General features: G+C 40.0%; 2 protein-coding genes across 2 annotated transcripts in view; one reads left to right on the top strand and one right to left on the bottom strand.

Moving 5' to 3' along the window:
* Positions 1-13,921, top strand: part of SENP5 (SUMO specific peptidase 5) — a 180,530-nt gene that overhangs the window by 36,312 nt on the left and 130,297 nt on the right. Inside the window, exons 3-4 of the mRNA XM_083848394.1 lie at positions 2,337-2,426; positions 3,014-3,127. The gene's annotated coding sequence lies outside the window, so the exon portion shown is untranslated. The remainder of the gene's footprint in view (positions 1-2,336; positions 2,427-3,013; positions 3,128-13,921) is intronic.
* FETUB (fetuin B) lies at positions 2,416-12,113 on the bottom strand. Its single transcript, XM_083848396.1, has 7 exons — positions 11,778-12,113; positions 7,645-7,755; positions 6,165-6,252; positions 5,455-5,621; positions 4,422-4,535; positions 3,427-3,516; positions 2,416-2,956 (listed from the first exon to the last, which is right to left on the bottom strand). Exons 1-7 carry the CDS (start codon positions 11,997-11,999, stop codon positions 2,528-2,530), a joined length of 1,221 nt encoding a protein of 406 aa, XP_083704522.1. The 5' UTR covers positions 12,000-12,113; the 3' UTR covers positions 2,416-2,527.

Here is a 13,921-nt window from a genome sequence, read left to right as displayed (position 1 = left end):
TGTGCAATCGTGTTTTACTATGAAGAATATTTAGCTTCTAACATGCTGATGAGCCTGTAATTAAGGAGGTCCAGTTCATGTATGCAGGTATTTTGCAATCTTGGTTTTCTGTTTACTATGAAAATAGTTGAAATGAAAATACGCTGAGGTATTTGTGGTCATATTATGGCTATATCCATATCCTTGTTTTTGCAGATCCTTAATGAGAAGAGAACCAGTGAAAGGGAAACGAGAAGGTCACTCAGGTTTGGAGAAGGGTTGTAGCCCAATGTGCCCTTGCAAACAGGTAGTCTATAGCTTCTATGTAAGTACCTGCTACTCCTCCAGATTGGGAAAATTTTGAGCAGACTTCCATCAGCTTTACATCTTTTCAGAACAGTACACAGAATAGGATTGACTGGCTTAATACCAACACAATCGAGGCATGGCATGAAGTGATATAAATCTAACTTTGCACTCAATCTAAGTAGTTTTATGTGCTCTTTGGCTGTAGTAGCTTTCAAAAGACTTATTTAGGGAATTTCTGATATTTCTTAGTATTTATTAAAATAATTCAGTGCATAGTAGTATTCATACCTTTCGCAGGATATCTCAATATTCTCTATGAAGCAGAAAGGAGAAGATGTTGTCTTATTTTATTCAGAATGTTTTATTTAGGATAGCTCAAGACATTCTTAAACGGCAGTAATGACTTTGTCAGGGAGTGGCTGAGTTTTCAATGCAAAATTCAACCTCTGAATAAGAAAATACAAGAAGTCAACGTAAGCCCAAAATGACAAGGTCAGATTCAGATAAATTTTCCAAATACAAGTTGGTGTGAGAGATTGGATCAGCTTCTTCCAGAAAAAGGTGCTACCTGGATAATTGACTTGGGTTTACATGTTTAACTTTGAAGTTTTTCTTTAACATATTTTTGTGAAAAACACTAAGAAATATTGTGGGCAATCACACTTAACCCTCATTAAATTAATTCTTATTCAATGAAAGCCAACTTTTAGCATGTCTGTCATCTGAGAAATCACATTCAAAGATGCACAGAGCCAAAGTAGTGGCTTTCTTTTATAGTTAGTTCAGAATTCACTTAACAGTTCTCTGGTGGTATGTAAGCCAAACGTGGTATCTTATAATATCATGGTGATGGGCACTTAACACTGGCGTGAATCAGTTTAAACAGATAAAAATAGTATGTCTCTATGTAGTAGTAGTAAACTTCTGGAACTCTTTGCCACAGAAAGACGTGGAGACAAACAGTATCAGCAGGGTCAGAAATGGTTTAGAAAAGTTCATGGACACACTTCCCACGCATGGACAGCAGGTCCATGCTCCAACAGCATGGACCAAAAAAGTTCCAGAAGCTCTTGGAAAGCAGATACAAGTGGATACTAGGCCTAAGCAGAGAAATACTCTTTAAAATCCCTTGTACAATGATTCTGGATACTGGAAAAGTACAAGGGGAATGGATTGAAGAAAGGGGCAGGCTTATATGCTTCTCCTAACCACAATCATTTTGCCACAGTGAGAGAGGAATACTGGGTTGGATGAACCACTCTTCTGATGCAGTAGGGTATTTCTTTTGTTTATGTTTTTATAATGTTTCATTATAATAATTCAGAATTTCTTCTGGAAGGTTGAAATAAGAGGTGAAATAAATGCCATGTAAATGATCAAAGACATTTGAAATACATCTCATCAGTTAACAATAATATTCACATCATTGCTGTGTTCCAAATCCCACCCCCATTCATTACTTACAATGCTGTTTAATTTTTCAAATGGGCAGTCATATTGAAGAAAGGCATCAAATTAGGTAATTTATAACATAATTTCCTGAGTCATCTATTGTTTACAGATTGTTTGTTTGTTTTTTCCTCTTCTTGTTCTGTGGTGTTCATTGTGACACTGATCATTTTCTTGACAGGGGCTCATGTATTTTTTATGGATGAAATAGAAAAACTATGAACAAACAGTAGAAAATGTACAATTCTTGCAAAATTAACTGCAGAAGTAAAAGTAAGGTTCTGTTCAAACCATGGAGCTTTGTCCTTGATTTCTTTAGGAAATAAATAGGATTAATTATAAGGTTATATAATAAAACACAATGTAATATGTATCATATAATAATATGCATTGTATAATAAGATGATGTGACATGTTATAATGTTATATATAATATTTATATAGGTATAATAAGAGTAATTATAAGAGATTGATCCATACGGTAATAAAAAAAACACTAGCTTTTAATGCTAAACAGTGTGGAAGTCCTATTCCCTGTTTATACACTGTTATGCAGACTGTGACTGTGTAAGGGCCCTGAGAGCTTCCCTATCCCACAGGTTTGGCTGCTGAGGCTCAGGGTCAGTGCAGCGAGAGCACAGCCGGGGCTGTTCCAAAGGAAACTGAGAACTCCAAAGATGAAGATTGTGGTAAGCAATTTATTTATTTAAAGATGTTACATAAATGGGAAGACCACGAAGCCACTGTGCCTGTTATTTTGTGGCAGGTGGTTAAGGGGACTGGCTGCTGACTAGACCTTGGCAGGCTTTCTAGTCAGCAAAGGACGTAGGATGGAATTTATCTCCTTTGCTTCTCCTGGGCATGATTCTGAGAGAGAAAGTTCTTCAGGGAAGGGGAGAATAATCGGTGCAGTGACTGGTTTCGTCAAGTCTGGTTTGTCTCCTTGAGTCTTTTCTCCGTCAGGGGCTGGTGGACTGGATGTAGATCCTACAGCCATAGGTGGAACTGGCTTTCTATTTTCATGTTCATTTTGACTTTCAGGTAGGTTATGGGGAGAGATGTCCTCAGTTGAAGGAGGGAGAATTTTAACCCAGCCCACTGTTTTCTCTAGATGTAAAGAGAAAGGATTGGTTTCTGAAGGGGAAGCTAGTTGTTGATTCTGGCTGGATTCTCCAGGTTGCTGGTTAGTTTGTTGGTTTTCTTCTTCAGTGACAGGATCCTAAAAAACAGGCAATAAACATCACTTATATTGAAGCCGTTATAATTTTTTTTTCAGATATGAAGGTCACCCTTCATACCAAGGATCTGCCGCATTTCCAGTCTTCAGAGACCAGCTGCAGAACAGAAGCTCCAAGGATAGACAGATGGAAGCGTCTCTTATGAATCCTGGGTAACTACACAGTTATTACACTTTGGATTCCCTTTGCTATTTATTACTATTTCTTTGTTGAGCGTTCTGAACACAGTCTGTGTGATTGACTCTACACTTATTCTCTTACCTTTTTATCCACCTAGCAACAGTCTGCTTTATCACAAGAGAGATTTCTTCCTGATTTGGCCTTTTCACTTTCTTGAAGCCCATATCTTTGTGAATAAGAAAACTTACAAATGGCTGGGCTTTCAAGAGTTCGATTCTTGTTTTCCAAAGGAGTGTTAGTCTTAAAATATTAAGATTAGATTAAGAAATACCTGAGGACTGTAGATTTCACAAGATATTGTGACAGATTTTTTGTCTTCCAAGTCACTGTTTACTACAGAGCCTTTGCAGAAACCCATTTTCTGGAAGAAGAAAATGCAAGTATTATTTTCACATTGTAGCACTGATATTGAGCTCTTATCTTGTAAAATAGATGATTAAGAAAGGCTGAGTAGGTATAGCTTCTACATGTATTTGAAGGGATAAGCAGCTTGGGCACTTTTATTTTGGGATTGGCAAGCTTACAAAGAAAGGCAGCATTTGAAAAAGGCTTTATGTTTGCAAAGGAGGGTTAGGTAGCACAATGGTAAAAATGAACTGGCTACTTAAGATCCAACTACAACAGCACGCTTAAGTTCTGCTCTAGCAGAATATCCCCATGCAGGTAAGGTGTAATAGGACATAATGATATTTCTGAGGCAAAAACAATTTCAAATCATACAAGTGGAAGAATCCATGACAAGATGTTTCTTCTAACAACTATATATTTGCTGGGCTGTAGTTAACATGGCTGGGATCTCAGTTGAGACGGGACTTGAAATAGAATCTCTTGTCGGCATGCCCATTTAGTTTTTCAGTTTCTCTTATGTGTTTTTTTTTTTCTGTAGTTCCTAAATGTTTTCCCTAGCTGACTCAATTGTAGTGTGAAGATACTCTTTATACATTGCTTGCAATATTTTGTCTGTATCTTTTTATTTGGAAGAAAGCCTTAAGAATGTTTCTTTTGTAAAGCAGTGGCTACCCACCTTTTTCTGGATAGTATTTTTTGTTTGTCTTTTTTTCTTTGTTCATGGACTTCTAGGTAAGAATTTGGAACTTTTACTGAAATGTTTTTTTCTATTCTAAAGTAATTTGTATACATGCAAGCTGAAGCTACAGCCCATAGAAAGACTTGTGGGTTTTGATTCTTGTCTGCAGAGAACCTAAGGAACAGGACAAGTGTTTGCCGAGGAACCATGTTATCTGAAAAATAGTTGTTTATACTTACAGCTAATTCAGATGAAAGAGGCTTGCACTTGGAGATGTCAGCAATCGAGTCACTTTTGGAGCAGGATGTCTCCTGAATTACAAACTCTACAAAATATGCTGGACCGATGACCCACTGTTAATAAGAAACCAGTGGGAATTAGCCCTTGTGCATGTGTCAAGAAGGAGAAAAAGTCCTACAGCCCTTGAAATGGATGTAAAACTCCTGCTAAGTGTGGAAGGAGCAGGTTATATTTGGGGTATTGCTGTTAGTTGTATTACAGGAGAATGATTTTTGCCAGTGCTGCTTTATTGCCTGATTATTTTTTACTTCTTACATATGCACAATCCTAATGACTCATGGACTCGCTATAGTTCAAACAAGTTTGGTTTTCATAATAAGTTAGCACCCACATAGAACTATATATCCAGAGACTGTTCAGTGTCTTGTTGATCATTTCAGGCTGCTTTAATGAAGAAGATCACTTTTTCCACATCTGAAATATAGGTACCCCTGGATTTGAAAATGGGAGCAATGAAATACTGCCCTGTAGTACTACCTAACTGTTTGAGACAGAGTGAAATCCACCTTGCTATCTATATGTAATGAGTTTTAGAAAGACTGAATATTACTGTCATAAACAGTATTTAGCCAGGTGATCACTAACTCTCTGTTAGCCTAAAATTAATTTTCAACCATGCTTAAACTCATTTAGTGTATCACAGGTATGTGTTAGAAGGAGTGACTGTGCTTTATTAAGTACTTTCTAATTGGGAGTCATTAATTCATGGTGGTGGTGGAAAAAAGAGCTCACAGTGAAGCTTTGCTAAACTTTGGAACGCAAATCTGTATCTTCAGCTTTGCAAAAAAAGCTCTTCTTTTTGCAACAGATGGAGTCAGAGTCTTACATTAATGCAGATTTCCCAGAATTCTCCATGGGAGTAATCTCTGTACTAAACATGTATAACTTCTACACAGAACAAATCATAGGAAGTCTGACAGGTGGATCCATGCTTCCTGAAGGTTAAAGCAAGTCATATGAGCTTTGGCTTACCTGCATTGAAGCTCTTGTGACATTGAGGACAGAGAAATAATGAGTTTGTTCACTCTCTCCGTTGAACTTGCCAAGGCTTTGAACAGCAGCCTCCAAATATTTGGGCTCAGTTGGACAGTCATCAACTGGGCAGTCAGGACATACTGCCCAAATATATCTGGGTGGAACTTTTATTCAAACAAAACAATGTCATTAGGGAGAAGTTTTCAGAACCGTAGAGCATGTTGACAGTGTAGGTCACTCCAAACACATCTGTGCCCCCAGCCAAGCCCACTTGCCCTCCTGGAGTAACAATATGTGGTTGGATTCATTCAATAGTTTTGAATCTTTATGAATGTGCAGACCCATAAAAATGTTGTAATGCAGGCAGAGACGCTGCATAAAAAACCTCAGCCTACTGACAGTAAGAACTGGCTTGCTGTTCTTGCCTGCCCTTCACGAACCCATAAAAATGCTTTTTGGACCAGAGGGTAAAAGCCCAAATAGAAGCTCTGCAGGGTTTCCCAGAGCTGAAAACAGTTATTCTCTGCACTGCTTTGTGCTGCGGGACTGCACTGGTCTTATGATCACTGACCTGAGAAAATTAGGTCGGTTGAAAGCTAATGGAAATGCTGTGCTGCCATAATCACAATTAAAATTTAAACTATTGCTATATGGCAAACTATTTTTCCAGTCCTTTTTTAAAGTGAGCATATTAAATAAAGACATACCTGGCTGAAGCACACACTCATAAGTATTCAGATGAGCAATTTTTCTTGACTGATTAATGTAGATAATTGCTTTACATTGACCATAAACCTAAAGCAATATAAACACGTAGAAACAATAAATATTGCAGCCCTTGCAATGATCATCTAGTACCCAGAGAGCAAGCAGTTAGTTTTCTTCTTACAGTCATGAAATTATTTTCAAAAAGAAAGCTGTGTTATTACTCAAATGGGAATGGAGCACATTTCTCTTCTGAATAACCCCGTTAGAAATAAAAGCCCAGGTCTTCCCCTGGTGTCAGCATAATTCTGAGTAATCCTGGTGCAGTGCTTGTCTGCAGGAGGGCAATGCAGAGCCACTCTTCCGGCAGCTGAGGGCTGCCTGAGTGTCACAGAGTGCTTTCCCCACCAGCCCCCACATCAGAAGCTGGGTCAATGTACAGAACTCAGACAGCCTAAAGGTGATCAACCCAGAGCGTCTGGAACCAGTCACCTGTCTTCCAGCTTTCCCCTTTTTCCTGTGAAGCAAGGAAGGAGAGTGAAGCTAAACCAGCTCGTGGCACAGTAATGCCACTCTTGCACACCAAACAACTCTGACTTTATGGCAGAAAAAAATGGTGGCCTATTAATATCCATTGTGTCTTTGTGTTTGAAAATGTACGTCCTCCAAGTGCTTCTTAAGTATTGCCAAATGTATAACCAAGGCCTCTCGGACATACGTTTCTAGGCTTCATAGAAGCCATTTTGACCATGTGTTCTTTGCACCCCTTTCCTGCTGAAAGTGCTGTAAGTGGAAGTGAACAGAATTATTTTGTTCTTCCATTTTATTTTATTTGTTTATAATTTTAAAATGGTAACTGACTTTAGAAGCAGTGTAGGACAATTTCATTGTAGCAACTTTTTTTTTTTTTTAACTTCATATGCAAGGCTTCTTCTAGTCAACCTCCATTCGTTAAGTTTGTTTGTCACTTGTTCAGTATCATTTTGGTCACTGGTAGCAACAGTCTTATATCAGTTTCTGTCTTTGCAGCTTATTTTGCTGGGCTTTCTTCTTTCTCCCTTTTTCAGTACAATTTTTGCAAAGTTGTTGGAATAAAAGTAGAATTAAAGTAAACAAAAATCACGTAATATTAAATGAGTTTTTTTTATTCCCTTCTTGACAGTCTGTTATTAAAATAAGCTATTAACAGGTTTGCTATAAAAAGTAAACCATTTATTCTAAATAGTATCCTATCATAGGTATTTAGATATATCTGCTTATTAGCTCTGGTCAAAAAGTTACTTTCAATTCTTATTTTATAAAGTATATCTTACCATTCTAAAAATAGGTTAGATAGTACAAAGGAAAACTCTGAACCTTAAAAATGGGTTTTCTAACTAAGCTCTGCTGCCTACTGAAAATGCTTGTGCAGGGATTTTCTTGTCGTCAGTACTACCTGAGTAATTCTCATACCTGAGATTAAATATGAAATAAAATTCTTACAGTTGTATGAGCAGGTCTGGCTGTGCAGTTCTTCCACAACTTTTTGCTGAGTACGTGGCATTCGGTATCTACTACATCCAAGACGAGGTAGAAGACAGAACCAGTGATCTCCTGAGCACAAAAAAGAAAGGGTCATCTCCCAGTTTTGTACAGAATGAAGTAAGAACAAATCAAAGGGAGAGCTGGAGAAACACAAAACACGCAGGTTAGGCACACAAATATCTTGAGAACTGGACATAGTGTGGGACAAATTCTCTATGGAGGCAAATCAGGAGAGTGTCAGGTCCTGTGAGAATGGGCTCGGTCATACCTGAAAGAACAAACAGCCTTTTAGAGTCAGTTTCTCTCTCTGATTCTCATACCAACCAGAACCCAAGAACAGGAATTAAACATGGTGATGTTTTCATTGTCAACTGCATTTTTATGATTAGATTTGAAAGGCAGGTTATTTTGCCTTCATTAGGAATAAGACAATAATTACTACAAATAATAATAAACTGCTGACATGGAACATTCCCAGTAGGCATTAGAAATAGAAAGCTCGTATTTCTTAGAGTAGTGTCTTCTTCAAGTACGAATGCTTTGCACTGCAAAGAGACAATGACTGTGATGATGCAGGTGATCTAAGTGTTCTCTCAGATACCAGAAAGTGCTATGAGGCACCTTGCATATATGCATGGATGTCCCAGACTCACTCAAATCTTCAGTCCAGTGATTGTGTTCTGAACCAGTGCTTAAGTCCACTGAAACCTTTATTTAGTTCACTGCAGCACAGGTGCAAAAAGCAATTAGGGCTTAAGATCTGGGCAAACATGTTTCCATGGGAAGGGGACAAGGAAAGATTAAAAGTACACCACAATATATATAGCAATTACATGATCTAGTACTGAGGGATAAAATGCTACATGGTGCAACTCCTGGTTCAGCTTATTAGGATCATGTTTTGTTTTCTGCAGTGGAAAGCTGGAAAGAGACCAGCGGTCATTTATACATCTAAAGAACTCACATGTGAGTGTTAGTTGCATGTTCGGACTGAGATTATCTCTTTGTTGAAAAGGGAGGTAAAACAAAACTAAATGAGAGGAGTATTCATTCATTTGTAGTTGATTTCAGTAGTTTATGGAGAAAAGAAAACATTTGATGGGGCCTTGTAGAAGTCTGGGGCTAGCATCCATACCATTTTGACTTCAGTTTTGATTTCTTTTTGACAGTCGAAAAGTCTTCAAAAGATCAAAAGCTATTTTGACAAAGAGTGAAGCTGAGGTGCAGCAGCACAGTGTACAGTTGCATGGCAGTATCCCCACACCTGGCTGCATAGGTCCTTCTCTGGAAGGAGGAAATTATAATTTTCTGTTTACATACAATGCACTTAAGTGCCATGATCTTGGTCTCCTTACCATGACCATGGTCTCCTTAATGTGATAGCTAATATAGGTTATATTGGTAAACAGAAAATAAGACTGTTCAAAAAGTCATTGCCGTTTACTGAAAATGTAAATATTGTTGAGTACTGCAGCATTCATTTCAAGCTTGTAATTTTAAATATATCCTCTATGAGAAAAAACGTTATTAAGGCTAGCCTACGTGAGCAAGTAACAGCCAAGGAAAGTGGGTGTCTTTAAGGAGTCCCAAAGCTGGGATTGGTGACTTGAGCTTTCAGATTGGTCATTCGGGTATTCTGGAGGCAAAAGCACACAGGTCACATAAAAGAATGTTCTTACAATCAGATATGTTTGATGTTAGATGGATTTACTCAAGTGAATCATGAAGACTGATTGTAAAGCTTGGTGATCGTGGAAATATTAAATGCAGCCAGGGTGGACCAAACTGTATTTCCTGTTTCCTGTAGCTCTCTTGTTTAATACCAGTTCTAATATGCTGGTTATTATGAGGTTATTATAAAATCTACACATCTTTTTGTCTACCTGCTTCAGTACGTATCATTCTCTACCGGGGAAAGGATAATTTGGGGTTTATTCAGAGCTCAGCAGTTCTCTGAAGGTTTCATTATCCTTATTTTAATTTTCATAAAAAGACCGTTATGCAAGGGCCTTTTGATTTCTGCTTAGTATTGAATAAAAACTTAAGTCTTCTCTGCATTGACAAAAAGATCCCTTCCTCAGTGCTGCTGATGCTAGTATTGCCGCCGCCACGTGTGCTGGGAAGCCTTGGAGCCAGAAAAGATTTGGCAGCAGCGCAGCATTGCCTTTGTGGCGGGGAGTTCTGGGGCAAGGGAAAGAAATGGAGCATTTTGGCTTGATTTGTAATTTTGGTTAAGTGTCTGTCATTGAAGTTAATCATGGGTATCTTGTATGAAAGAAAAGCTCTGTCCTACTTACGTATAAGTTAATAGCAGATGGCTTATTAGTTTCAATTAGAGCAAAACTGAACCACAAGTTGCTTAAGGGCAGATTAGAATTTGAAGTCATTTTGAAAATGCTTTTATCCTAAGTAAAAAAAAAAAAAGGAGGTAAAAAAAAAAACCTGCTAAAAAAAAGAAAAAAGATTTCTTGTTTTTTTTTGAGGGGCATAGAAGGTTGCATAAAGTTGTTACTCTCCGTAATTATCCCTGACATAGCTGACTGCTTATTATGTATTGTGTTTGGCTGCAGCAAAAATGTGACAAAGGTTTTAGACTGTCTAGTGTATTATTACACAGTGTCTCGAAACACCTTATTTGTAGGATAAGCATATTAGATGCAAAAAATAAGAATAAGAGCAAATTAAACTCAAATTAAAACCCATAGAAACAAAGAGCAACCTAGGCCCTAAAGAGGTAAGTTAAGAATCTAGGGAATTAAGTGACAGACCAAATGACAAATAAGGCCCAGAATTGTCTTGTGCTGAGATAGATTTGGCACAGGTGAAGGGAGAAGCAAGGAGACGAGTCAAGTGGTTTGCAGCGTGGCTGCACCCAGCATGCTGCAGCCTTGGTGGCCATAGGGTTGTTCTAATTGTCAGTACAAAATAGCCCCAATAGGCCATCTTTAGCTAGGGGCCGACATGGCAGACTGAGTTCTGGCCATGTGCTGGGCTCCCCCGTTGGTACACCCTCGGTGCTAGGGCCGGTGAGGTGCCCATCTCCGTGGCTGGTGGTGTGGCTGCTGGGCCAACTCACGGGCAGTTGTCCTACGTGGCAAAAACTCTCCAGAGAACTGATCCAGTTGCTTTGTTCTGTCACCTGAGCAAAGCAAGGGAGAGAACATAGAGCAAGGTGTGTATCTTTAGCTGTGAGATCGCACATTGCTGGAGGCCACAGCATGTCTGCAGAAACCATGTCTTTGTGAGAGTAGCAGGATGTAGCGTCATGTCCTTACCAGTACAGATCTTTAAGCATCTGGCAATAAGCCTCAGTTTCTTTCAGGGTTCAGAACTCTTTGCCCTTCGGGTAAGTACCAGAAGAGAGCAAGCATGGCAGGGAATGTTATCGGTGTGCTTGCACAGTGCCTTACAAGTTTGTGCCCTCATCTCAGGTTGTCCCTTGCTAGTGCCGTTCAGCTTTTGTCACACCAAGTAGTAATAAACTAAGTGTGCATAGGGAAAGAAAATATTTGAGGCTATGAGAGTGATATTCCACATGTATTCCCTTTGTAATTTTTTCACTTGAGCTAGTTCTGAATTTCTTGTGTGGAGTGAGTCGTCATTTAGAAACCTGTGAAGGAATTCCCTGGTCCCAAGCTGGATGCGTTGTGGTGGAGTTCAGCTGCCTAGCGAGGTAAAATCACCACAACCTGTTAGTGCTCACATCCTTTGTGCAAAATGTACGGTGACTGGTTAACCTTTGCGCGCCAACTGCACAAGGCAGTGGGAGGAAGGTGTGGGAGGAAGGTGAATATGAAACTAAATCAGAGTAGTGGTGTTTCATACTGAATTTGAACCAATGCCTGGAGCTGTACCAGGGGCAGGCAGCAGAGAATCGTGCCTGAGCTTTGCTCTCTAATTGCCCACAGCAGTGATGAAATTGTTTCTAGTCATCTGTGCATAAAGTTGGCATCACCCCTGGAGTCCTGTGAAGGTAAATTTACATTTGCCTTTTGAAATATTTCCTAGTTCAGATAGCTATTGCTAGGGAATGGTGATAGACACAGGGCTCTTCATGGGAGAAACAGATAGAGAGCAAGGAGGTAACTCACCTGGGGATGTTCTCGGACACTGAAGACCCGATAGAGGCGGAGGATGTAGCCCTCTCTTCGGTCAGCATTGATCTGGCGAAGAGCCAGATCTGCAGCCTCCTCTACTGCGGTGTCATCACAGGTGGGGGACAGCAATGCACTTGGCACTTTTCTGGCAGGAGGAGAGGCAGCCCAGGAGCAAAGCCCCTGTATGCCAATGAGCACTGAAATAAGTAAAAGCATTCTGCTTGGGAAACCAGTGCAGCAGATCAGAATGGTAGGCTGGTATGGAGGAGCTGAGACCTGTGTGAAATAGCAGACTTTTGTAACGGAGCCCTGTCTCTTTATAAACTCGTGTCCCCTCTTTATTACATACTGACCATCACCTTTAAACCTGCAGATACAACTGCAAACACTAAGTCAATGATTACAAGGTTTTATGAAAATGCTGTAGCTCCCTCTGAGACCAGAGAGCACTTTCTCCTTTGGGCTTTACGTCTCTAATTTAGACTACGTTGGGCAGACCGTATAACTTTGACCTCATCACAAAGCACAAGAATATACACAAAAAGCTGCTTTCTTAAACAACCAGTATTGCTTAAATAAGCCTACATTGAGGACAGCTCTGGCTCAAGCTCTGTTATGTCAAAAATCCAGATTTTCTCCCAAGTAAGACGATGACAAAGGTCTTGCTGATTTGAATGGAAACAGGATAAGGGCATGGAACTGACTGATTTTACACCTTTAGCAGCTTAATTGCATATGGACTCCCCCACTAATTTTAGCATGCTGCTGCATTTTTGTGGCCTGAGAACCAAACTTAATGATGAAGAATTGTCTGAAGCTAAATGTGGAGAGAGGAGAGGAAGGTGGCTTGTAAAAAAGTTACAGACCTGGGGCTGATTATGCTAGTCTCAAAGCCAAAGGTCTAGGGGAAAATCTAACAGGAAAAAAAAATCTTAAAGAGGAGAGAGTGTGTGATGTAAACTAGAGGGAGAACTTCCTTCATTTGATTTCATGAACCAGTGCCTTCCTTTTTATGTCATTTCTCCCTCTCTTTTTTTTTTTTTCCTGTAAATTATTCTTTTTGTACCTTGAATCAAGAAAATATACATCCAGTTGTTTGCAGTTCACATCACCCTGCAGAGCTCTGCCAGATTTCGTCCAGAGATTTCTCTGAGAACTGTAGCTACTTTTTCCTAACTGTGTCTTGGCCGGATGATTTAGGACCTTAGCTTTCTAGCTCAAGGAGAAGAGTCCTACCTACTTAATATTTAGCTCCCCGGCTTCTCTCCTCTGACCACCGCCACAGCCTACTCCAGTTTAAATCGTAGGAAGCCACAGGAGAACCATAAGCCTGTGGCTAGAGGCCTGAGGAGCAAAGAAAATTGGTCAGCAATGTCACCGTTTTAATTATTTGAATGCTCTTTAGAGCACTGCTCAGTGCTCTGCTTCCGTTCCTTTTCCGCAGCATTAAATAAAACCGTCCTGACGTGGCTGAGGGCTGCGACTCGGGGGGACGCCGCTCCCTGGCTTAGCAGCTGCCCCCGTTGTGTCACACAGCGCCCGCTCAGCTCTGCAGCTCTATTGCTTCCTCGGACTTCTCCCCTCACTGCTGAATTTGGAGGTTGATTTGCTAGCTAAGAGACTGCACTGTGGCCACTCTCGGTTCTCCAGTGGTTTGATGAGTACAGGTGAAAAAGGGTCACTTAAAATTCTGTCCGGAGAGAATTCGGTTTGAAATGCCGGTGGTGGGCCTCGTGGCCAACCTGCCAGGAGCTCCGTGTGTGAGAGGGGTGGGAATAGCTGTGCAACTCTCACCTCTTATCCTGAAGATCTGGAGAAATGACAGCTACCATTATTTGGGGATTATCCCAGTAAAAGTCGGTGGTGTTCTACTGAGGGACAGTCCTGCAGTATTTCACCTTGAAAAATCGTCAGAGGCTGGGAAGCCGTTTCCCTGGTCCTCGTTTTCAGTCACGTGAGGCTTTGTGATCACAGGGATTTCTTGGATAACACCACAAAGCTTTAGGTTTGAGGGTTGTACCCGCACTGAGTGAGGAAGGAGGTGTGCTAGCGAAGGACAATATTATCTCTGTTTAACACTATTGTGAAGATTTCTTATTAAATTTATATATTGTTGGTACTACAAAGAATTTCGTGTC

Source organism: Anser anser, assembly GCF_964211835.1.
Source record: "Anser anser genome assembly, chromosome: 9".
Classification (NCBI taxonomy): Eukaryota; Metazoa; Chordata; class Aves; order Anseriformes; family Anatidae; genus Anser; species Anser anser.
Note: the sequence above shows the minus strand (reverse complement) of the source record. Positions and strands in the feature narration are given on the sequence as shown.